Source organism: Dufourea novaeangliae, unplaced genomic scaffold (assembly GCF_001272555.1).
Source record: "Dufourea novaeangliae isolate 0120121106 unplaced genomic scaffold, ASM127255v1 scaffold177, whole genome shotgun sequence".
In the NCBI taxonomy this organism is placed as follows: domain Eukaryota; kingdom Metazoa; phylum Arthropoda; class Insecta; order Hymenoptera; family Halictidae; genus Dufourea; species Dufourea novaeangliae.
The window spans coordinates 737,659-761,797 of record NW_015374070.1 but is presented as its reverse complement, the minus strand read 5'-3'; the positions used below and the strand labels follow the sequence as shown (position 1 = coordinate 761,797).

At 30.7% G+C, this 24,139-nt stretch overlaps 2 protein-coding genes across 3 annotated transcripts; one reads left to right on the top strand and one right to left on the bottom strand.

The window, feature by feature from the left end:
* The first annotated feature begins 1,373 nt into the window (after nucleotides 1-1,373).
* Nucleotides 1,374-14,208, top strand: LOC107190334 (cytoskeleton-associated protein 5). Its single transcript, XM_015579126.1, is given in 33 exon segments — nucleotides 1,374-1,542; nucleotides 1,990-2,056; nucleotides 2,138-2,331; nucleotides 2,482-2,688; nucleotides 2,803-2,922; nucleotides 2,999-3,177; nucleotides 3,254-3,477; nucleotides 3,539-3,733; nucleotides 3,846-4,026; nucleotides 4,106-4,218; nucleotides 4,320-4,530; nucleotides 4,612-4,775; nucleotides 4,885-5,036; nucleotides 5,109-5,255; nucleotides 5,257-5,289; nucleotides 5,371-5,554; nucleotides 5,652-5,858; nucleotides 5,930-6,934; nucleotides 7,812-8,015; nucleotides 8,095-8,230; nucleotides 8,304-8,497; nucleotides 8,584-8,798; nucleotides 9,027-9,176; nucleotides 11,355-11,537; nucleotides 11,682-11,850; nucleotides 11,931-12,089; nucleotides 12,349-12,536; nucleotides 12,858-13,020; nucleotides 13,089-13,262; nucleotides 13,350-13,496; nucleotides 13,562-13,736; nucleotides 13,807-13,951; nucleotides 14,159-14,208. Coding segments are annotated over 31 exon segments (5,949 nt in total). The 5' UTR covers nucleotides 1,374-1,542; nucleotides 1,990-1,999; the 3' UTR covers nucleotides 13,926-13,951; nucleotides 14,159-14,208.
* A 3,019-nt stretch (nucleotides 14,209-17,227) lies between these two features.
* Nucleotides 17,228-22,993, bottom strand: LOC107190354 (transmembrane protein 165). 2 transcript variants are annotated; one of them, XM_015579147.1, is made up of 6 exons: nucleotides 22,760-22,993; nucleotides 22,484-22,685; nucleotides 19,459-19,634; nucleotides 19,145-19,327; nucleotides 17,472-17,577; nucleotides 17,228-17,304 (listed from the first exon to the last, which is right to left on the bottom strand). In XM_015579147.1, exons 1-6 carry the CDS (start codon nucleotides 22,895-22,897, stop codon nucleotides 17,228-17,230), a joined length of 882 nt encoding a protein of 293 aa, XP_015434633.1. In that variant the 5' UTR covers nucleotides 22,898-22,993. The 2 variants fall into 2 exon arrangements, with proteins under 2 accessions (XP_015434633.1, XP_015434634.1); XM_015579148.1 differs by lacking the exons at nucleotides 17,228-17,304; nucleotides 17,472-17,577 and adding an exon at nucleotides 17,894-17,932.
* Nucleotides 22,994-24,139: the final 1,146 nt, after the last annotated feature.

The following is a 24,139-nucleotide window of genomic DNA, read 5'->3' as shown; positions in this document are numbered from 1 at the left end:
AACACATATTCAGTTTGAAAATTGTCTAAATAGTTTACACTATTTCTAAAGTCTCAACTGTTTCTATTTCTGGTTAACAATGGAAACAGTTATATACCTCAATATTATAATTTATGTACAATCTATACAATAAATATTCACGTTTGTAGACTTAATATCATATTACTTTAGAAATCTTATGCTAAAGTAAAACTAATGTTGAGCATTAATAAAAATATTTATTAATATCACATATGGTATATAAGAATGATGAATAAGAACAGTTACATAACATTGCTTAGAAAAAATACATGTGCAACTTATAATAAATTATAGAGTATAGAAAAACTTGCAAATGTAGAAATTGTAAAAGTGAATGGAATATTGATTAAATATTCTATTTTGCATTTATAAAACCACACCCGCACTTTTGGTTACATTATTTTGAACAAAATTTCTATTATACATCAGTTATACTTTTATGTGAAGAAACATTTATATAGAAGGTTCCTATCATTAATAAATTATTAGTAACTTGTCAGTAAACTAACAATTCAGATAAATGTTGAGGTACATTAATATTCAAAGAGAAGATATTTATACTGTAAACCAAGAATTTACAAGCAGGACTGAATGAAACTTATTTCAAATAATTTAAAAATAAATGTTTTAAATAACACTGATAATTACTTAGCAATTAGTGTATTTCAATTGATGTCATTTTTTAGATGACCAGTTAAATGTTTCTCAATAATTAAGGAAATAAAAAGTTGAAGAAATAATATCGTTAATTGAATATTTGTTCTCTGATTGGAGACTAATAAACAAGGGAAATTGAAGATTGAATGTAAGTAAATTTTATACATTTTATATATATATATATATATATATTAGCATGAACGTTACTTAATAATTAAGCGATTTGGTGTTGATTACACATCAATGGATAAACGAGTTTTAGCATTCAACAGAACTTGAGTCAAGTTACTTGACCAAACCTTTAATCCGTTTTTCCTTTATTCTTTTATTTTCTATTGTTAAATCTGTTATTCCAAATAAATATTTATATAGTTTATGTGTAAAATACTCGTTAAATAATTTACCTCTTGCGAAACAGATTATTTCTCAAATATTAGTAAAAAGTAATAACACATTATTTGAAAAGTTCTCGAAACCTCCGGACTCGATTGTGGGGCTAAATTGCATTTTTTAAAAATTTGAAATTAACGGTAAGAAAGCGAAACAGGCTTTAAGACAAAAGAAATTCGCTCTCAGTACCATCTGCCGACGCAACCGGTGAACTGCAACATTGACCGGGTTCGCAAAATTCATAGTTTCGAAAGATTGTTTTGTTTGTCTTTTCGTTTGCGTTCAATCTTAACGGTTGTAACGAGGACTTTAAGGACTAATCGAAAACTAAATGTAAAGACTCAACGGTTATTAAAGGGTCACATTGGCCTTAGTTTGGCTGCTTAAACGGTTTTAATGAATTGAGTCAACGATTTTTCTATAAACGTTGACTGTTCTGTCGAAAGTAATTCTCATATATCGCCGTTTTATAAGGTAAGTTTGGTTTCTTAATGACGAATCCCTCCGACTGGTACATGAAATTTCTGGCTGTCATAAACCAGGATTCATTGTCTTTTTTCATTCGTTCCAACAAGGACGATCTCTGCTATAACAAATTAATATTACGTTCAACACATACGGAATATATATACAAACAGTTGATACTAAAATATATCAACATATAACAAATTTCTTTAGAACTATAAATGCTTCGTTTCACATTATAACTTGAACTTATCGTCGAGGACAGTTATTCGTATCGTTTAATTGCAATTTGCGAATGTGATAATGAAATTTGGGTTTTTACTTAATGCTTTATAAGGTTTGCTTATAATTTAATGCCTTACGTGTGTACTTATATGGTTTTATTTTGATAATTTAAGGGATATATAATAGGTGAAAATGTTAATCAGTTTTTATATAAATTAATAATCTTCATAGGTTTTGAAATATGGAACAAGATACAGAATATGTTAAGCTACCATTAGAAGAACGATGTGTGCACAAGGTAATATATGTTTTTGGGTGACTTGGTTTTTACTATAACATGCTTATATTTTTAATAATTTCTTCAATTAATCTTATACAGTTATGGAGAGCACGTTTGCATGGTTATAAAGAATGTGTTAATACATTTCAATGTATCGATGATGAAAAATCACCTGAATGGAACAAGTTCCTAGGATTTATAAAGAAGTTTGTATCAGACAGCAATGCTGCAGCGCAAGAAAAAGGATTGGAAGCAGCATTAGCTTTTATTGAAAATGCTGCAGTAGCAGGAAAGTAAGTTCTATGTACAAAAATTGATGTATTAATTTGTATATCATTTAATATTATTATTCTATTATTATCAGTATAAATCATTCACACATATTTTTACATTATTGTATGATTTTGAGATTCTAGGTAAAAACAGATTGTGTTATTTTATAGGACTGTTGGTGAAGTCATGAATGGAATAGTTACTAAATGTATTGCAGCCCCGAAAGCTAAGACAAAAGAGTTGGCAGTGCAAATAACATTAATGTATATAGAAATTGAAAAGCATGAAACTGTTCAAGAAGAACTGTTAAAAGGGACAGAAGCAAAAAATCCAAAAATTGTTGCTGCTTGTATTAATACTTTAACATTGGCTTTAAGGTAAATAAATATCATTAATATCTACAAATAAAATGAAGTAAAAAATGTAACTTTACATTTATCATGGAAGTATTTACTAGAAAAGTTCACTGATTACTTTTCTTAATGTTACAGGCATTTTGGACCAAAGGTAATTAATATAAAGCCTTTGATAAAAAAGATGCCTAGTTTCCTTGAAAACAGAGATTACACAGTTAGGGATGAAGGCAAATTTATGGTCATAGAGATTTACAGGTATTTTTTTTAATGTTTCGAAATTATCTTGGAAAGTATGAATATTCACACAATACTTTTTTTTTTAAACATTTAGGTGGATAGGTGCTCCATTAAAACAACAATTAAATACATTGAAGCCAGTTCAAATTGCAGAGTTGGAGGTAGAGTTTAGTAATTTAAAAGAAGAGAAAGTTATACCAATTCGGTTTTTGAAATCTCAAAAACCTAAACAAGTATGTGGTACTGTAATTTCTACAAATGACGTCGGTGAAGGTAAGTACATTTGAAATTATTTTATATATTATCACATTTGTATTTTTCTCTCTAATACAAACATCTTGTAATTAAGATGGCAAAGATGACAATGATTGTGTGCCTATGCCAGAAATTGATCCTTATGAATTTTTGGAGCCGGTCGATATTCTTTCAAAACTTCCAAAAGATTTTTATGACAAACTTGAAGCTAAGAAATGGCAAGAGAGGAAAGAAGCTTTAGAGGCTTTAGACACTCTTGTAAAACATCCAAAGTTAGAAAATGGTGATTATGGTGACGTAGTGAGAGCTCTGAAAAAGGTATGCATCACTTGTATTTTAAGCAATTAATTGCTTTACTTATTTGAAATATTATTAACAGGTTATATCTAAAGATACTAACGTATTAGTCGTTGCATTGGCTGGAAAATGTCTAGCTGGACTAGCTACAGGTCTTAAAAAGCGATTCCAACCCTATGCAACAGCTTGTCTATCATCAATTTTAGAAAAATTCCGCGAAAAGAAACAAAATGTTGTACAAGCTCTCAGAGATGCTGCTGATGCTATCTTTTTTAGTGTAAGTACAAGTAAAAGTTTTGAATATCAAATTGATCCTTGAAGTATTTTCTCCGTATTTGTTAAGTATTACATTCTCCACACAGTAATATCATACTTTTTGCATCAATTAGATTTCTGTCGATCTTATACTAGAAGACACGGTTGCAGCGTTAGAAAATAAAAATCCTGCTGTTAAATCAGAAACAGCTGCTTATTTAGCAAGATGCTTTTCCCGTACACCGCCACAAAGCTTAAATAAAAAATTATTGAAGGCGTACACCGGTGTTCTTTTGAAAACGTTGAATGAACCAGGTACACCTTTAGATTGATTTCTGTTAGATCCAGGTTTCCTTTTCTAATATATTAAATATGCGAATAAAATGTATTATAGATCCAATTGTTCGAGATGCTTCTGCTGAGGCTCTTGGTACAGCAATGAAGTTAGTTGGCGAAAAAGCCATGACACCATTTATTACAGACATTGATAACTTGAAAATGACAAAGGTACCTTGTAGATAACAATTTTTAGTTTTATTTAAATGCATAATAGGAAAAACAATGTTTGGTATAGAATATATTAATACACATTTATTTCTGTTTATTAGATAAAAGAATGTGCAGACAAAGCTATAATACACATTAAAGTATCTAATGCACCAAAAATGGTTGCAGAAAGACCAAACACAGCTCCAAGTAAAATTGAATCGGCAGCAAAACCTAAAGACTCAGATTTTAAAGTTCCGAAGAGACCGAATACTAGTACAGCTAGGAGACCCTTAGCCAAAAAACCATCTGGTTCGTCTTTGACAAATTTAGGTAGTTAGGTATTCAAGTTTAGTAGCTAAACTGTCGTATGATTACACTGAGTAACATTTCATTTTTATTCAACTATTCTAGCTGGTACAAAAAAGCCATCTGCAACAAAAATCCAAACAGAGAAAAATTATAGCGTCGAAGAAATAGATGAAATGGCTACACAATATTTACCAACTGATACTCTTTTGGGTCTCGTTGATACTAATTGGAAAACACGTTTATCTGCAGTCGAGCAACTTTTAGAGGTGACTGAAGTATTTCTATTTGGTTGTTTCTGAAACGAATAAATTTACTATTATACTAAATATTAATTAATATAATAATATTTATATGATACGACTGTATCCTTTTTAGTCTGTAAAACAAATGGATTCATCCGAAGTACCTACACAAGTTATTGTACGGACTTTAGCGAAAAAACCAGGTTTCAAAGACACAAATTTTCAAGTTTTGAAATTGCGACTGGAAACAGTAAAGTATCTAGCAGAGACTTTTCCGTTTTCAAAGTAAGATTTATATTTAGTTTTATTAACATTATCATTGTTATCACTATCATTACTGAATTATTCCCTATGTAGTACTATTTGCGAATACTGTCTCATGGATATAACGGAAAAATTGGGAGATGCAAAAAATAGTACAATTGCGGGTGAAACTCTTCTAGCAATAGCAGAAACAACAAGTTTCGAATATGTGGCGGATGAAATAGTGGCATTTGCCTTCAATCATATGTAGAGGTCTCATAGAATTTGGTTGTGTGTAAGTATTCAATCCACTTAAATTGTAAATTTCGAATGAATAAATGCTTCACCATTTACACTATTTATGTATATGTTTTAGTATTAACGTCAAGTCCTTAATGGATAATATCAAAAAAGCAGTTGCAGCAACAAATCCTGGTGTACGTACTTCCGCCATTACATTGTTAGGTACATTGTACATATTCATGGGTAAACCACTGCTCATGTTCTTTGAAAATGAAAAACCTGCATTACGCCAACAAATTGAACAAGAATGCGAGAAGGTAATAAATATACCGCTAATGTAATGTTTACAAATATTATACATGTTGACTGACTGTAAGTATAAGTAATTATAACTAATTAACTATTTTCTCGTAGCATAATGGTGAAACTCCTCCAGTACCAATTCGTGGAGTAAAAATTAAGAAGTCCAAAACAAGTGACGACGATGATGACGATGCCGAGGTGGATAAGAAATCTACTGGCAATAGTGAACTTGATATTAATAATCTCATTCCACGAGTTGATGTCAGCAACCAAATTACAGAGAGTCTTTTGAATGAATTATCCGATAAAAATTGGAAGGTTAGTAGCACATTGTCTGCAGTTGATTAGAAAACTCTTGCAATGGTAATTGAAATTTTTCGAAATATTAGGTACGAAATGAAGGTTTACAGAAAGTGAGTGTCATCATTTCTGAAGCAAAATTTATAAAAGGTTCCATTGGCGATTTACCTCAAGGATTAGCTTTACGATTGGTTGACAGCAATAGTAAAATAGCACAGTCAACCCTGGGCATATGTCAAGCATTAGCTGTAGCAATGGGACCACCAGCAAAGCAACACATTCGAGTTTTATTTCCTGGTTTTATACAATGTCTGGGCGATAGTAAAAATTGGATTAGAACAGCGGCAATCTCGTGTATAAACACATGGGGAGATCAATGTGGTTATAAAGAATTTTTTGACGGTGAGATAATAGGTGATGCATTGAAGTCCGGATCACCGGTGCTTAGAGCCGAGCTGTGGAATTGGTTAGCGCAAAAGTTATCATTGATTCCTGTTAAACAAATACCAAAAGAAGAACTTCTTGTATGTCTTCCATATTTGTACAATAATTTAGAGGATCGTAATTCCGATGTTCGGAAAAACGCTCAGGAAGCAGTTTTGGGTTATATGATTCATCTTTCGTATGAAGTAATGGCTAGGAATACAGAAAAATTGAAACCTGGATCTAGAACAGTGGTACTTGCTGCACTGGATAAATCTCGGCCAAATTTGCCTTTGAAACCGTTGCCAAAGAAACAGCCAGTGGAAGAAAGTAGTCAGAAAGTCGTGAAAAGTGCTGGAGCCATGAAAGCAGCGAAAGCAATAGTAAAACCTAAACAAAATCAATCCGCGTCAAAGCCTGGCAGTGCTCGTAAAAAGGATGACGACACTGATACGAGTCCTTTGTTGGCTATAAATAATCTGAAGCATCAAAGAGTCATCGATGAACAAAAATTAAAGGTCTTAAAATGGAATTTTACGACTCCAAGAGAAGAATTTGTTGACCTTCTGAAGGAACTTATGACTGCTGCGAGTGTGAACAAAACTTTATTAGCAAATATGTTTCATGCAGACTTTCGATATCATCTTAAAGCTATTGAGGCATTAACCGAGGTAGATGTTCAAATAGTTTACACATGTGGTATCTCATTTTAATCCTTCCACGATTATATTTCACAAATTTATTAGTTGTTGGAAAACCTGTCTTAAATGAAACTTATATTGTTGGAGACATGTTTATAACAGAGGACATGTTTTAGTAAATATAATATTTTTCATATGAATTTCTAATTGTAAAAATCCATAATCGCGTATTTTATCTAACATAAACGAATGTAGAATACGTATGTTAAGGTTCAGAAACACATAACTGTTTAGGTTTTAAAATTGATTTATGCATCTATTATGAGACTCTGATGAAAAGTAGTATGTTGTATTTAAAAAAATAAAAGTAATCTTCAGGTCTCAAAGTAAACACCATCTTAACTAAAGATGTGATGAACTAAGCTCGTAGAATGGCATTCATTGATGAAAACTGAAATATTTGTCTTTTGATCGATCCTATTTTATTAATTTAATAAATTCACAAACATACTCTATGAAGAATTAAATCACTTTGGTAACATTCTGTTAAATATCGTAATTATAATAACAGTATTATTGTAGAAACAGTAACCTCTGTATTATGACATCAAATTTCGAATTCACAAAATGAAAAAGAAGATTCTTCACATTGTATATAATAATTCGAATGTATTTTTGAATTCTCTAAATGAAGATATTGCAGGAAAAATATTACAATATAGTCTAATGTATATGTATGGACTCATTTTCATTGGGAAAGCCTTGTGAATGCATTAGTAAGGCTTTCTAGATGCTCATGGGTATTTTGTAATAACGAGCAACAACTGAGATATTACTGTATTTAATAGTGTTTTCAATGGTTATCTGCTTATATCTATTTTATATGAAAAACTTCTATGAATTTTAGGATCTGCCTAATAACAGTAAAGCATTAGTGTCTAATTTAGACCTTATCCTCAAGTGGTTGACACTAAGATTTTTCGACACCAACCCTTCAGTATTATTGAAAGGTCTAGAATATTTGCGGATGGTGTTTAATCTATTAATAGAGGATCAGTATCATATGTTGGAGAATGAAGCAGCCTCCTTTATTCCATACCTCATTATCAAAGTAAATTGTTTGTTTTTCTTTGTCCAACGCATGAATTTATTGACAGATGTTTGTATACATAATGTGAACCATTTTTTAGATTGGCGATCCTAAAGATGCAGTGCGTAATGGAGTTCGCGCATTATTTAAACAAATTGCAATGGTATATCCAGTAAGCAAATTATTCTCGTATATAATGGAAGGTTTAAAATCTAAAAACGCACGACAAAGAACAGGTAACATCATATGTGACAATAAAGTGTAAAGAATATATATTGGATGATACTGATAAATTTTATTTTTTTCCAGAATGCTTGGATCAATTAAGTTCTCTTATAGAAAATTATGGACTATCCGTTTGTCAACCATCTGCATCTGTAGCATTGAAAGAAATAGCAAAGCAAATAGCAGATCGTGATAATTCTGTTCGGAATGCTGCTTTGAACTGTATTGTTCAGGCATATTTCCTGCAAGGAGAACGAGTCTACAAACTTATCGGCCAAGTAATATTTTTAGTAATAAGCGCTTTATAAATGAAAATTCTTTGAAATAACTATTTACGTATTGTTGTACATTTTTTTGTTTGTAGATATCTGAAAAAGATCAGTCGTTATTAGACGAACGTATCAAAAGAGCTGCTAAAAATCGTCCAACGAAATCAGCTTCATCAAACAAACTTGCACCCCCTACAAATACAACTCCTGTCGCTTCTAATGAAGACGTTAAAGCAGAATATGAGGAAGAAAATGAAGAAATATCTGAACCAGAACCTGTTTCTCCGACACCACCACTACAAAATGAACTGTACGTATACTATGTTGTTACATACATCGAATTTTTCATCAATGTTTTCATTGCACTTGTACATAAAATCACATTTTGTACACTAATACTGTTATTGGTATCAACCAAATATTTTCTAATATCACGAACAGCAGAAAATTATAATATTTCAATTTTTTTCATTAATTCTTTTTATCTTTAACTTTTTTATTTATGTTTGCACGAATTTGCTTTTTAATGCTTCTTCAGGCCAAATGTAACAGAGACAGAAGCAGTAACACCAGGCAGCACAATTGACGAAATACAGATGTCTCCTATGACTAATGAACAACCATCAAAAACATCGCCAGTAAAAATTACCGTCCTACCTCAAAATGATCATGAAGATGACACTAAAACGTTTGTGCTGCTTATGTATTTTGTTTTCCATGTGTTGTTCACGTTATGGTGGCGGGTAATCATATTATGATGACGGGTATTATGTGCATAATGTACAATTTCAGTATCTATTAATTTCTGTTCTTTTAACTCCTTTGGCTTCTTTCAAATGCTATTGAAGTTTATAAGAATATTAGATGTACTTATTGATTCAGAAATAATATTTCTTATTAAATAAATAAGGTGATAAGCTAATCTTAAATATGTAAGGTTTAGCCGAAGTGTCACATGCAAGATGGGGCAATAAGTTTAGTCACTTGGAATATTTCCGTCATTTTTTACATATGAAAATATTTTCTTTACAAAAGTTGTACGGTACTGTAGGAGCCATGTACATTACCATGCCAGTAATAATTTTTTTGTGGGTAGAGCGTTTCTTGAAATTTAAAGACCACCTATATATTTTTTTAAATAGCATACTATACTTTTTTATCCCTAGTAGAATAGAGGATCTTTTGACGATTTCAATGATCTGTAATACAAGGTTATTCGGCGTTAAATAATATTTGCTATAGCAATTCGACAATTGCAATGTTATCTCAATACAAACGGACACCACTTTGAACACCTTCTATGGCACAAGGGTCGTCCTTTTACTCCATTACTTAATATTGAATGACTTTGTACTATGGGTTGTTGGAATCGTCTGAACATCTGTTATTCTAGTAAGGATAAAAAAGTACAGCATGCCATTTAACCCTCCGTGGACGGCTCTGGAGTCACGCGCTCGCAAGAGCGATACGCACACAGTGATGGAGCTGCCGTGTAATTCGGGAACTGATCGACGTGTAATTCAAACATATGATTCAACATATCGATGTGAGTCAGAAATGATCCGGCTTCGAACGCACTGGGAGTCGAGTACTCGGAGGGTTAAAAAAAAATAGAGGTGACCTTGAGACTAACGAAAACCCTCCACCCACAAAGAAATTAGTATTGGCATGGTATCGCCCCTTCGGTTACCGTACAATTTTAATAAATATATATTTTTGTATTTCTAAAAATAACAAATATATTCTAGATGGTTAAAGTTACTGTCCACCCTGTATATATAGGATGTGCTAGAAATGTTCAAAGGTGAATTGAGCACAGAAAAGTAAAAAAATTCATATAAACCATTGTTCTATTTAATTTTTAATATGTTTATATGAAATTTTTTAATTATTTAATTATAATAAATATATAATTCACTTCAGAAATTATAGTCACATGTTTTGATACACCCTTGTCTAAGAGGGAGTTGTATTTGAAACTTCTAAGACAGAGAGTCATATCTCTACTTAACTTTATAAGAATAGTAGTTCTTAATAACTAAATATAAGTTGTGAAACACTATATAAAATGAAGAACTGTAGGTAGCACAAGAAGAAATATTTATTGCAATGCCTGCAGTGATGCCTGATGTTGAGTGTGTGCACTAGTATTGATATATACATATATATGGAAAAATCTAATCGTATTAAAAGGGATGGTGTCATTTTTAACTCTATGATATATCACAACGTTGCACAATTTCTGTTGATTTTTTTTGTAACATTTTTAGTCGTTAGATTTGTCATGATTCGTTCTAATGAGAAATATTTAAAAAATGGTATAGTTTCATTTAAAAAAACAAAGGTAACATCCATTTCTCTGAAAAAAGTGCAGATAAAGAAACTCTCATTTACGAAAATTATGCACACTTAAATATAGTTCACCTCTTGTTTAACATAACTTTTGTATAGTTCAACGAAAGTTTTGAAATTTTTTAGCACCACATATGTGGGACACCCTGCATACAAAATTTGAATAATTGTAGCCCGTTTAGTCTGATAGCTTATCAGTTGAGAATAGTTTTTAGAACTTTCAGTAACAGAACTCAGAAACTAAACATGTGACATGTTGTATTAGCATAATATTTTTAATCTATGTAATCAGTATAATAGGTTGATACATTTTCACCAAACACTTTCGGAATCCTTTTTATGCATTTTTTCTTTTTAATTACTTGATAAGCTTTGATATTTTATAACTTAAAAATGATGAAACCGAACTAAGCTGATATGATCTAGATTGATACATACATATCTTCAAAATATCCAGATATATTTTTATCTGATTTTTGTCGAAGAGTAATTTGAGTTTTACGTAATTTTGTAGAAATATTTGCGCATCGACACAGAAGAAAGTAACAGGCCCATTTGGACTTGACATGAATTATTTGCAAAAAATTGAATCAGAGGCGCCTGTGAAATTCAAGAACCCTGTTCTTGTAGAAGTAAACTTAAATGAGCTTGAAGCTCTGCTTGAATCTCCGAATACACTAAATCTACCGAAAGTACCGTAAGTATTTATAATTTTTAATTATATTCATTATTTACATTTATTTATTACAAGAAATAAAAGTTACTATTTACACGGAACGTATATAATTTTAATGTTTCAATTTGGAAATTTAATCATGTAATCATATGGTACATATTTCAGAATGATACCAATTTCTCCACCGAAATTGTTAGTATCAAAGACAGCAACGGTAACACAGCAATTGAATTCAGCTAACTCTACTAAAGAAGGTAGTCTTGAGCGCAAAATTCTTGCAATGGCTAGCTTGGACTTAGCTATTGCGATACAGTCGATGAACAGTATAGATAATGTTTGTATTTATAACAAACATCTTATCATTTATTTTATTTATTGTATATACATGTATATATATGACATTAATTTTTGTAGCTGATAAAATCTCATCAAGTTCTAAGTTTGCAATCTAAAGAAGATAAATTTATTGGTTCGATAAACATGCAACTGAAACTTTTGCAAACGTATCCTTTGCAACAAGGAGGAACAGATACATCTAAGGGTTTTAGAACCACATTTATGGTTATTTTGGCGGTAAGAATAAATTATACGTAATTAAATCCTGAAAATCTAATCAACTTCATGTAGTAAAATAAATAATAATAATAATGCAAAGTTACAATAGGACAGAATTACTTACAATATACATTTTCTATTGTAAGATTATGTACTTAAAAAGATTTAAATTTGGAAACTTGTGAAAAGTGGGGTTGATCAGTTTAGATTTTTTAGGAATCTGTACAATATTGTGTGAAATAGTAATATATGAATTGAATTTATTGTTTTATTACAGTTCTATGACAGTGGCGTTCTAGGAAAAAACGTTCCATTGATACACTTAAAGGAACTTGTGGATCAAATGATTAGCTTGTTAGCTGAGCATAAATTACACCATTTACACCAGGCTGATGTGTATTATCGTGTCATTAACAATATTGTATGCAAAATAATAGATAATTCAAATCATACCACAATTATATGGTAATACCATCAAAATTTATATCCTCAATAACATTTTATTGATCAGAGATAACAATTTGCATCCATGAGTATAGTACCTTACGTAGTTAAAAAATGAAATATAATAGAGAAATAATGCAGAAATAATTAAGACATTTAACATTCATATATGTTAATAATTTAAAAGGATTACATTATTTCATTAAATAATCTGGTAATCAGACATTGTTTTTAGTGTAAGAACTCGATCAATAAACTGTTAACATTATTACAAACAGTGAATAAATATTTAATAATCTTGGCAATTAAATTTTAAACGTCTAATATTCCTTTAATGTTTAGTGCTTTAATAAAACTGCTCCATGGATGTGCAGAAGCTAATGAACCTTCTAAGTACGAAGAGTTAGTTATGAAATGTTTATGGAAAATAGTAAAAACTATTCCTAACTGGGCTGGAGATTTAAATTATGATACGATTCTTTTGGAAGTTCACCGCTTCCTGAAAGTATGTCTTCCTCCTTATTTACCCAACACAAATATTATTTAATACATTTATGACTTAACTTTTTGTAGGATTATCCAACTCTATGGTGGAAAACACGAAAGTCTGACACTCCATTACGGACCATTAAGACAATTCTCCATAGCATGACACGCATGAAGGGCAGTACAATTCTTAGTCATCTAACTCGAATAAATAACACTAACGAATCAGAATTACATCTTTATCTTATAAGGTTAATTGCGGTAAGTTTTAGATTTAATATTTTCACAGTAATGAATATTAAATCGTAGCATACAGAAATCGTAATTTAATATAATAACACTTAGCAGACCTTTAAGCCTGATGAAATTAACAATCCAAGAACAATGGTAAAATCCAGCAATAGTGGTAAGGCTCAAGAACATTTATCAAAGTTTACACACCAGCAATTGTCTGAAATATTTAAGAAAATTGGATCTAAAGAACACACGCAGGAAGTATGTGAAATAATTAATTCATTTTATTTATACAATGCAGTAATTACACTATAGTTTTTGAACAGGGTTTAATGCAATTGTATGACTTTAAACTTCAATATCCTGAAGCTGACGTGCAACCTTTCTTGGTAAAGTCTCACCAGTTCTTTCAAGACTTTATAGAACAAGGGTTAAGAGACATTGATCAAGCACGGAAAAATCAAAATCTTATATCACAAACTAATAATCAGTATTCGATGGGTAAATATTTTTTGTGTATTATTGAAGGCAGTTTGTTATTGTATATACTTACACAATTTATACATTACAGATACAGCTGAACCCGCTGGGCCCGACGAGAAAAACTTAATGGATCCGTTACATAGGCTCGAAAAACTTCGAGCAACTGAAGCACAATGTAAAAGTACCAGTCAGTCAAGTACAACATGAATGTAACTTCCATTGATATTAATTAGGTAAGTCTAGAACGTTTACAGTAATAAGAGATTCAGTAAAAGCTATAATTTACTTCAAAATAGGAATGGTAAAATATGTAATAACTAAACTTCAATTGTCATAAGCATAACATTTTTCATATTTATTCAATTTAACATTTGCAAATATAAATAGCTACTTGTGAACATTCTGTGTTTACTGTACAAACAAAATAAATTTTTTTACAGGATCGCAGTGCTTAAATAATTGGATGAAGAACCAATACTACATATAACACACTATTAAGTAAATAGTACATAGATAACAAATATTAACAAACGTACCTAATGTATGTAATGTTATGCTGTTCAGTGGAACATTAACTGTAGCATTTGCGTTAAATTTTTTTTTAGTAGTTGCATATAGATTGTGTTGCTACTAATTGCATCACGTTTATGTGTTACAATATTCAACGTAACTACGAACATGTTATACTACTCGTATTTGTCGATATTTTACTATAATTAAGCTATAAGAAGCAAGTATTATGCTCTCTTTAGACTGATTTTTACAGTCGATTTACATTTCGTTATTCCTTTTAAATAAATCATCCGCTTTTTAATGTATATTATAAGCTCATTTTTTGTTAATTCTGTATTTATACAGCGAGAACATGATTACATTTGTTATTTATTAATTGGAAATTTAATTATATTATGAAAAATATTCTCCTATTTATATCCTGGTATACGAATAATAGATTTAATACGTTAATCCTTCGTGATAAAGTAATATAGTGTTAGAAAAGTATAATAATAATTTAATATAAATGTCTTCAGGAATTTCTGGAAAACCTTACGTAGTGTAAATAGATTGTGTATATATTCTAATATTCAAATACCCAATAAAATATGTCTTACAGTAATACTGTTGGCTGTATTTGAATGTTACAAACTGTTGATCAATTTTTTTATCATTTATTGCTTTAGTTTCAGGTCCCTTCCTATTCTGTTTATGGAACAGTAGTAGTGTGTATTGCAGGTAAAATTGTGGTATTTACAATATTTATAATTGATAATTCTTAGTAATAGTAATGAAGTTATTAAACTCGATGTTTTGTTTACGAATTATCGTAAGATGATTTGTTTTTAGTAATAAACATAAAGGAATTCCCAGTAATAAATATTAATACAGTATATAAAAAACAATTAATACATACTAAAATATTAATTTTACTTGGAATTTTCAATTCGAATGTTTCACTTCGAATTATATTTAATGGCATTACTATTAAAAGTACTACGTTCTCTACTATCAAAATACAAATATTTTTAGTGAATGTTGCATGCAATAATCTTTATAAGCGAACATATTATAAAAATAGTAGTATATTAATAACAAGATGTTACAAATATTATTAACTCCACTTTTCATATTACAATATGGCAAGCTAATTAAAAATTTCACATTCTATTTAAACATATTTTACATCAGTACAATACAATTCTGGAATAATGTTACATATCTTACATACATTAGCGTTACATTGTGTACAATAAACTCAGCAGCATTAATGGCTACAATCAGAGACAAAATTGAGCAAACACCTGTATATTATACAGGATGTTAATAAGAATACGGGACACTTTTATGGAATTGCGTGGGAATTATATTTGAGGCTTCGTTTCCGACTTATTAAATGTTGAATATACGGGCAAAATAAGCCTGAAATACGGTTGACGCGATGGATTATACTACTCGAACAGCCGATTCCCAGCTAATAGACGGACTTGACCCGGTGAAACTTTATTGAATGAAGTCAAATGAAACGAATGAAACCAAGTCATGAAACAGGTGAAGAGCACCCCTCTGAAGTAGAATAACCCGTCATTTCATACGTATTTTACGCATATTTCACCCGTATCTCTAACAATTAATAACTCGGAAACGAAGCCTCGAACGTAATTTAATCATTCTTGATTTTCGTCTTAGTTTGGCATGTAGAATCCATCCTGTAAAAGTGTCTCACATTTTTATTAACACCCTGTGGATAAAAATATTGGAATTCAGTGATTTTTCCTAATTAATTTCTAATTTTTCTTATTTTTTATCATAGTTTACGTATTTATGAAGAAATTTTGTAAGCAGTTTTATAAACAAATGTTGTTCTTCAGGTAAGAGTAATTACAAACTAAATTCGAACAAAATTGAGTGAACATTTTCATTTGTGTCATATTTCACGCTGTTTATTTACCTTTAATATTTTGTACTTCCTCTTTTAGCTCTAATGAGTCCTTGTAAATGTCTACGAATATTTTCCACAAAATCTTTGATCTTATCTTTCGTTGTACACTCCCATGAATGCTGCATACCATTAAAGAATTAAATTTTATTTGACCGGCTGGTACATAATTGATACCTCCTTATCCAATAGGGTACACAAGTTTTTAAATAGGCTCAGGTCTGGTCTTTGCAGTAGCCGATCCAAGAGCTCTATTTCCGAATCATAGAACAACTCGTCAGTTTTCTTGGCTTTGTGTATTGGAACGTTATTTTGTTGAAAGACAGTACCCATTTTCTTCACAGATTCTTTCAAATTTTTATTTATGAGGTCAACATGTCGACCAGCATTAGTAATTTCATTAAGTGATGCTCTTAAAATTTCTTTATAAATACATTAACTACAATAAATGAAAAAAAGGTAACAAAAATTAATAAGGGAGAACTGCTAAATCACCACCATTTTTTCTACAACAGTCGGGTGTTCGCTCAATTTTGTCTCTGACTGTATCTCTACCATAATTCTATATCTTAAATTATAAAATATGTAAGTACTTTCTAAATATTCAAATTATATTACATGTAATAATTGTTATATAATTGTATACAATCTTCTTTCCGCAAGAGAACACACTATTAATTACATTTTGAAGAATATGTATTATATTAGAAATAAAAGTGATAGTCGTTAAATTTTTATGATAAAAAGATTTCATTTATTTATTCACAATGAAGGCAAGTTGCTATTAAGATATAAATCAAAGACAATCTATTTTTCGATAAACTTGATTTGTTCTTATTTATTTGTAGCTTGAAAGTAATTACGTTTCAACTATGTGCTGCAAACATTTTTATCATTCCTCGACATTACTTTATTACATATACGCTCATAAAAAAGGAAACATTTCAATAATATTAAAAATATTCACAGTACAAAGTAGTTCGCAAAATAATATGAGTATACCAAAATAAAATCTAAAATATAATTCGAGTACATAAATTAAAGTTCCTATGGTATAAATACTGTACACTTTTTTTTACGTGCTTTCTGTCGAGCTGATGAACAGTGCTGTTAAGGCAAATAGTAGGAACACTAATCCACCGATTATGGTCACTAGAAATAATACAAAATATTCCCAATGTCTTGGTTTTAAATGTATTTTAATAGAAATTATAAAAATATAAAATATAATTTAATATTATTTCTATAATAATAAGTCTGTATCCCTTAAAGGACTTTATTTAATTTCTTAATATAGGAAGAAAAAATACATAATTTACCTGTTCGTACTGAAATTTTTTGAGCTATCATTCTACCTCCCAATACTGCTAATCCTGTACAGAATGAATGTCCAAGTATTCCACCTATTACTACTCCATAAACGTCCTGAAAACAATATGTTTGTTTAATCTTCCAAAACTGGAAATCATGAACTCTTTTATACTTGCTTTGGCCTTGTTTAGTACTGCATTTTTAATTTTCAACAAGTTCAACCAGACACAACAGTTTAAATATTTTATATCCGACAGCATGTCAACCTTACTAATGTTTACAAGAGAACTTTAGTGGTTACTCGAAAATCCCGATTTTTTTTAAATTTGCAAATTTGAAGGACTTCAACACAATTATCAGGCAACATTTTTGGTTATTTTTTGGTTCTTCAGAGTAAAAACACCCATTACAGGTCAATTTAAACAATCGCGGGGGTCGGTCAATGTGTGTTTCCTGTGTATCCTGAAAACTGTAGTAATATATAACAAAAATTGTTAGAATGAAAATTTAATGGTTTTTTATGTCGTATAAAATTGTGCCATGTAATTGTTAAAAATTGATTTATTTATTTAAAATTAGTAATATTTAAGTCGTTGCAGTATACAATGTCGTATAGGGTGCTGTACATGTGTCGTGACTCTGCGCGGAAAGTGTTTTGATTTTTCGACATTTCCGACAATCGTATGATTAACCAGATAGAGAAAATTCTACGTTTTATAATCAACAAAAAATGACCTATATTTTCCTTGTGCCATTAATTATTTTCCAATTTATTCTTATTTTTCCGTTTTTAAAAGTAAGTAAATTCAAATCCTAACGTCGAGATATAAAATTATAAATGTTTTACTTGATATGGTAATACTTCATGAAGAAAAATAACATTTCGGCAATCACTAACGTATGAATACTTGACAAACATCAAAACCGTGATTCACCGGTGGGTCACGCCGTTCTGTACGGACACAGTAGCTGACCAGCAAAATTGGGCAGTAAATTATTACTTTGCGAGTACCTTAATAATTGTCTGATTAAAATAATCGTAATAATAATAACCATTAGCCAATTAAACATCACTGAGATTTGAGGCTTTCACAGCTCGGCATCATACAGTTCTTACTGTTCAGGTTTCCGGGTGTTAGCCGTGTCCTTGCAGAATTATTTTCCCAATGTTTCTCAAGTATTATAGCTAGCTTCATCAGAAGGTCGAAAGACATACTGATACTGAACACCGTATCACAGTATCAGTGTGTCTTTCGATCCCCTGATGAGTTTAGCTGCAATGCTTGCGAAACATTCGGAAAATAAGTCCAAAAGGACACGGCTTAAACTCGAAATCCTCAACAATAAAAATCAAATAACATTTTAAATCTGCAATCATAAATCAGTAATTTCTAATTATGTAATGAAAGATTACTTTAGATTTTATAAAAATGAATAATCTCCTTATATGTTCGTAAACAACTCTCTTATTTAATTAACATGTTCTAAAAAAAAACAAATTTCAATTATTCTGTGATTAATAATTAATGAGTTAATCATATCTGATGATTACATTTGTTTAATTATTTCTCTTATTCACTAATCATAATCGTTAATTATTATTCAAAAATGATATTCTGCCCAACTCTACTCAACAGTGAATCAAGCCAGGTTGAATGTGTTAGGTGCATTTATTTGTTACCTCTCTGGCTGCAAGTATAATGGTTGTAAGTTGTGAACGATCTCCCCACTCTGCTAGAAACGTCAGAGTAAATGCTTGAAAAAATATCCTAGAAAGGAGCATCAGTGCATTAATTTTTGCAGTTCTTCTAATAACACCAGTTTCTGGATCCTGCACTAATGTGCTCCCTGTTTCCTTTTCATACTAAAATCCATGATATTTAAAGATTATTTAATTCCTGCAAAAACGTTGTGAGAATGGCTTCGAATCAATTATTCTATGAGATCTACATGGACAACCCTCTGAAAGTATATATGTTATTATAATATTAATACCTCATCTTCACGCTTTCTCAAATCAGATTGTACTTCTTCTAATTCTTCTTGTCCTTCGGTTGTCGACATGTAATAACCATCTCGTAACATTTTAAAACCAAATATAGCAAAAAGTGCAGTAGAAATATAATATGTATAGACTCGAGGAATTATAGTTGCAGCATATCCAAAAACAACTAGAAAAGATATGGAAATATAATGTTTCATTTCCATGATATTGTTTACAGAGAAAATTACTATAATCGATACTGTTGACTTAATGCCTAGAAATTATTTACAAACTTTTTAATAGAGACATACAATATATCTATAATACTTCAAATGAAAACATGTAGTTATCTCTATATCTATTCAAAATATGTAAGAGTTGTGTGATTGTATCAGGAAGTGTAGCACATAATTATAAATTGTTGTGATAACATTATTTGTAAAATTTCAGTATTAATCTTATTTTTCCGAAACATTACATATTTAAATATTATTATATGTAGATACAATTAAGTCCATACTTTTGGATGCTTTTAGTTTCTTACAAGGCAATCACCAAACCAAGACATGTCGATTTTAATAAAACTTCACACAGAGGTAAAGTAGCCGAAAATATTCGACATGCTAAATGTATCGTAAAGTATTGCTAGAATTACTGCTCCCCAATTTCATGATCAAAATAAGGGGTTGTGTGTGGACATATATGTACACATTCGTGAGTTGCTTTTCGTTGTCCATACTTATGGATATGTAACAAAAATAATATTAAATAATTAGCTCAGACAGAAAATATTCATAAAAATGTCCTTTTTTTAATCCATTCAAGGCCAATCACACAACTTGGTGTCTAACGCCGTCCCTAGGCGAAAAAAGACCAATAACACACCTTGTATGTAATAACCATGGATTATAGTTATAAAAATGTTGGTTTCTGAGGACCGATTTTCAAAAAGTCACTGGCCATGAGTAAATTAACTATAGTAGTATCATGTGTGATTTGACAAAAATTTTCTTCACACCATGTCATTTTTCATATAAAGCAATTTTTAGATTTAACATTTTTGTCAAGCTGTATTTGTTCTGGAGTTATTTGACTTAATTCATTGTCCATCCCCCAACTTTGAAGGATGATTTCACACCCGAAACTGAAATTTCACAATATTTTCGGCTGCTTTATCTGTTTGCGAAGTTTTATCAAAATCAGAGTGTATCAATTGGTTGAAGATTCTTGTTAGAAACAACTGGATATTCTGTGTAATACAATTTTTTTTTTTCGTGTAATATTATTTTTTTTCTAGACAATGAGTACACATAAATAATTTAAGTATAACATTCAATATTACATGTCAACACTTTGTACGCCGCATCCGCTAAGTATACGGCGAGAGTATACTCCCACTATTCTTGTCATGAAAAGATAGATTATTACAATTCTTTATATAAAATTATTAAGTTCTAATGATGGCCAGATATTTAATAGGGGTACTGAGTGATTTTTATGCATTTTTCCAAAGATTTTGGTTTCTTGTATTTGTTATGTTGAACTTTATACATTTCATCTTTTAAGGTCTATTTAAATGTTACTTTTTGGCTTGAAAAATCATACTGCTTGACCTTATAACAGTTATTTAATTGACTATACATTTCAAACTTGGAAAATGTTCAAAATCAGTGTCAAGAGTTTATACGCAATGGTAGCCAAACCTTGTCAAGATAGGAGCCATATATCGCCTATCATAAGTACTCGAGAGCCGCATCCTCTATTGGAATGGTATTAAATAGTGAGTTACGCTTACAATCTGTGTGTATATCACAACGTAAGTCAGCAAACTTACGGAAATATTACATACGTGTATGTAGTATGTGTCAAGTTTATAAAAAAGTATTGTAGAAGTATATGAGAGCCGCAGTAAGGGTCTAAAAGATCCGTGTACGGTTCGCGAGCTGCAGTTTGGCCGCTGTGGGCCTACAGTCACACCTTGATCTCAGCAATTGCTTAATATTGGGTATCTCTACTTGGCTGTTATACTAAAAAATATTTGTGGTAGTTTGTACACCCTGTACAAGCAAGAATAAGGTGACTCCTTATGCAAAAATAAGTTGAATGTATGGAATAAAATTTCTTCATTTAAGGCTTCATTTCTGAGATGATGGAATCTGACGATATCCTGGATGCGTGTGTAATTGGATAGGTCTTGCATAATGCGTCTGTTCATGGTATTCCGTTTCTACTTATTGCCAGCACAAAACACACATACCTAGTTGATGAAATTTTCAAGTCGCTATTCTTGAAAACTGCACCTTGTATAAAAAAAATTTATTCTACAATTTTAACATATTTTTGCACGAGGAAACACTCTGTTCTCACTTTTATTACGAATTTTACAACACTCTGTATATTATTTATCACAACATTCAGTACTTTTTATAACTGAGGGGTCCAGTACAAGAGGGAACTATGCCACATCTAGTCTAGTTATTATTCCTTAAGTTATAACTATGTAGCAAAAATTCTGCCTGTATTATAATTGTATACACATATATACGTATACATACAATCATAGTTTACTATTGTATATATACACAATCACACTATACTATGATGTACAATACTTTTCATAAAAGTCTTAATATCTCACAACAATACTGTTGTGGCATAACTCTCTCTTGCTTTGAACCCCTCAATTGTAAAATGAACCCACAGCTGATCTCTATGTACTTACATCCTTCTTAACTAGTATTTCTTTAACACATTTCATGCCTAAATTCTTTTAGCCCAATAACAGCAAATATTATATACATTTATAAAATTTACCATGTAAAGTGTGTAACAATGTGAATATCAATTTCATAAAACTAGAATGCATCAATATTATAGTGAAAGTTATCAATAGCTAGAACAGAATATTTGCCATAAGCTAGCAGTGAATTATTGGATATGAAATGTGTTAACTAATACTTTCATAAAACAAATGGTAATTAGTGGTCATCAAATTAAGTACATTGTTTGGAAAGTTAGATTTATAAATGACAATACCTGAAAGGATAGTCATGAGGGCTAAGGCACTAATTGCACCTACAAAGACTATCAGTCGTGGATGTTTCATTGCCATAATAGCGGCAATGAAAAAAGTTTTGTCACCCAACTCGGAGACAACAATAACTGACACGGAAGCTATAAATGCATGTAAAAAACCAAGGTTATCCTTGGGTTGAGGTATCGTCACATCATCGGGTTTCTGAAATTTATTACGACCGTTATTGCTATCAAACATATGATACATGATACAAAAAGATAAGATCGAATACTCACCGCTGATGTTATTAGTATTTGATACTTGTCTTCGTACCGAGGCTCACTTTCGCCCGATACTATGGATAGAAGAAAAATACTCGTTACACATATACACAACAAGTGTCTGATTTTTAATACAAATCGGTTTAACCCCATTTTGATTTTTGTTATATTCAACTTTTATCAACACGCATACCGAACGCAGAACAACGCAGAAGCGTGTAGCGCGCTACCCAGCGCCACCAGCGCTGCTTTTCTACGTCCGTGCGATGGTGTGATTACTTGCCTACGGACTACGGACGAAATATTAAACGCATGCGCAAATATCACCAACGGTTTCATATCGAAGCTCATCAGGAGAATATGAAAAATTAAACATCTGTGTCCTGCTTCGCAACCCCACCACAGGAGTCCGACATCTATCGTATGTCCCCAAGAATGAAAATTTCGACGACAAATGTATGAAACTATTCCATATAAAGTTTTGAACATCGTACGGAAGATTTACAAGTTACAGAAGAGGGAATTATTTTTATTGTTATAAGTCTGAATAATATTTAAGGCATGTTTTACTGAATTTATGCACACATTGTTACAAATATATTGTAAACTCGTATATACATATAGTTAAATCTAATTATAACTCAATAATAACCAACATTAAAACTATATTTGAATATCATAATAATAATAATAGTAATGTAATCCTAAAATTCATTATAATAATAGTAATTGCATCCGCCCCCAAATACTTCAGTACTATCATTAATGATACGATAAGGTAACGGTCAAGAAAAAAGTTCTAAGCTTCATAGGATTCAATATTATGGTTGACAAAACAATTAGGTCAAGATTGTATGTTCGTGAATTTTACGATTATTGCTGTTTTTTTAATGAAACTGTAACTTTTTCATCACACCGTGTTGTAGTAAGTTTCGAGACAAATCCAACGATGTATAACATCATTTTTAAAAAAATATTTCAGTAGTTTCTATTTTATAATAGCTAATAAATAATAATAAATTATTATTTGTACAGAATAATGTTGCAACATTTAAAATAATCGAAATAAGCGTATGCGGGACGATCTATAATGCATGGTATAATCGAGAAAGAAGTGATTCAGCATAAAAAAATAAATAAATATGCAGGATAATATTTTTCGTGAATCTCCGTTTTCAAAAAACTTGAATTTGAAACTTCATCGAGTTTCATGCTTTAAAGTTTAAATTATGATTGACTAATGTGTCCGCCTGTTACTCGCGGTTTCTACTTATAGCGATCACAAATGGTGATACGGTGCGATCTACTTCTTAATAATGATCCCATTATCTTCTGCTTATCAGTCTACATAAAATTTTTGTTAAAAGTAGGTAATACGTTACCATACTGTTGTCA

Coding starts and splice junctions, on each gene's coding strand:
- LOC107190354 (XM_015579147.1), bottom strand. CDS start 22,897: ATGGGGTTAAACCGATTTGTATTAAAAATCAGACACTTGTTGTGTATA. Junction 19,635..22,483: donor CCTCATGACTATCCTTTCAG/GTATTGTCATTT, acceptor TATCTTTTCTAG/TTGTTTTTGGATATGCTGCA. Junction 17,305..17,471: donor AAAAATTTCAGTACGAACAG/GTAAATTATGTA, acceptor TATTATTTCTAG/TGACCATAATCGGTGGATTA.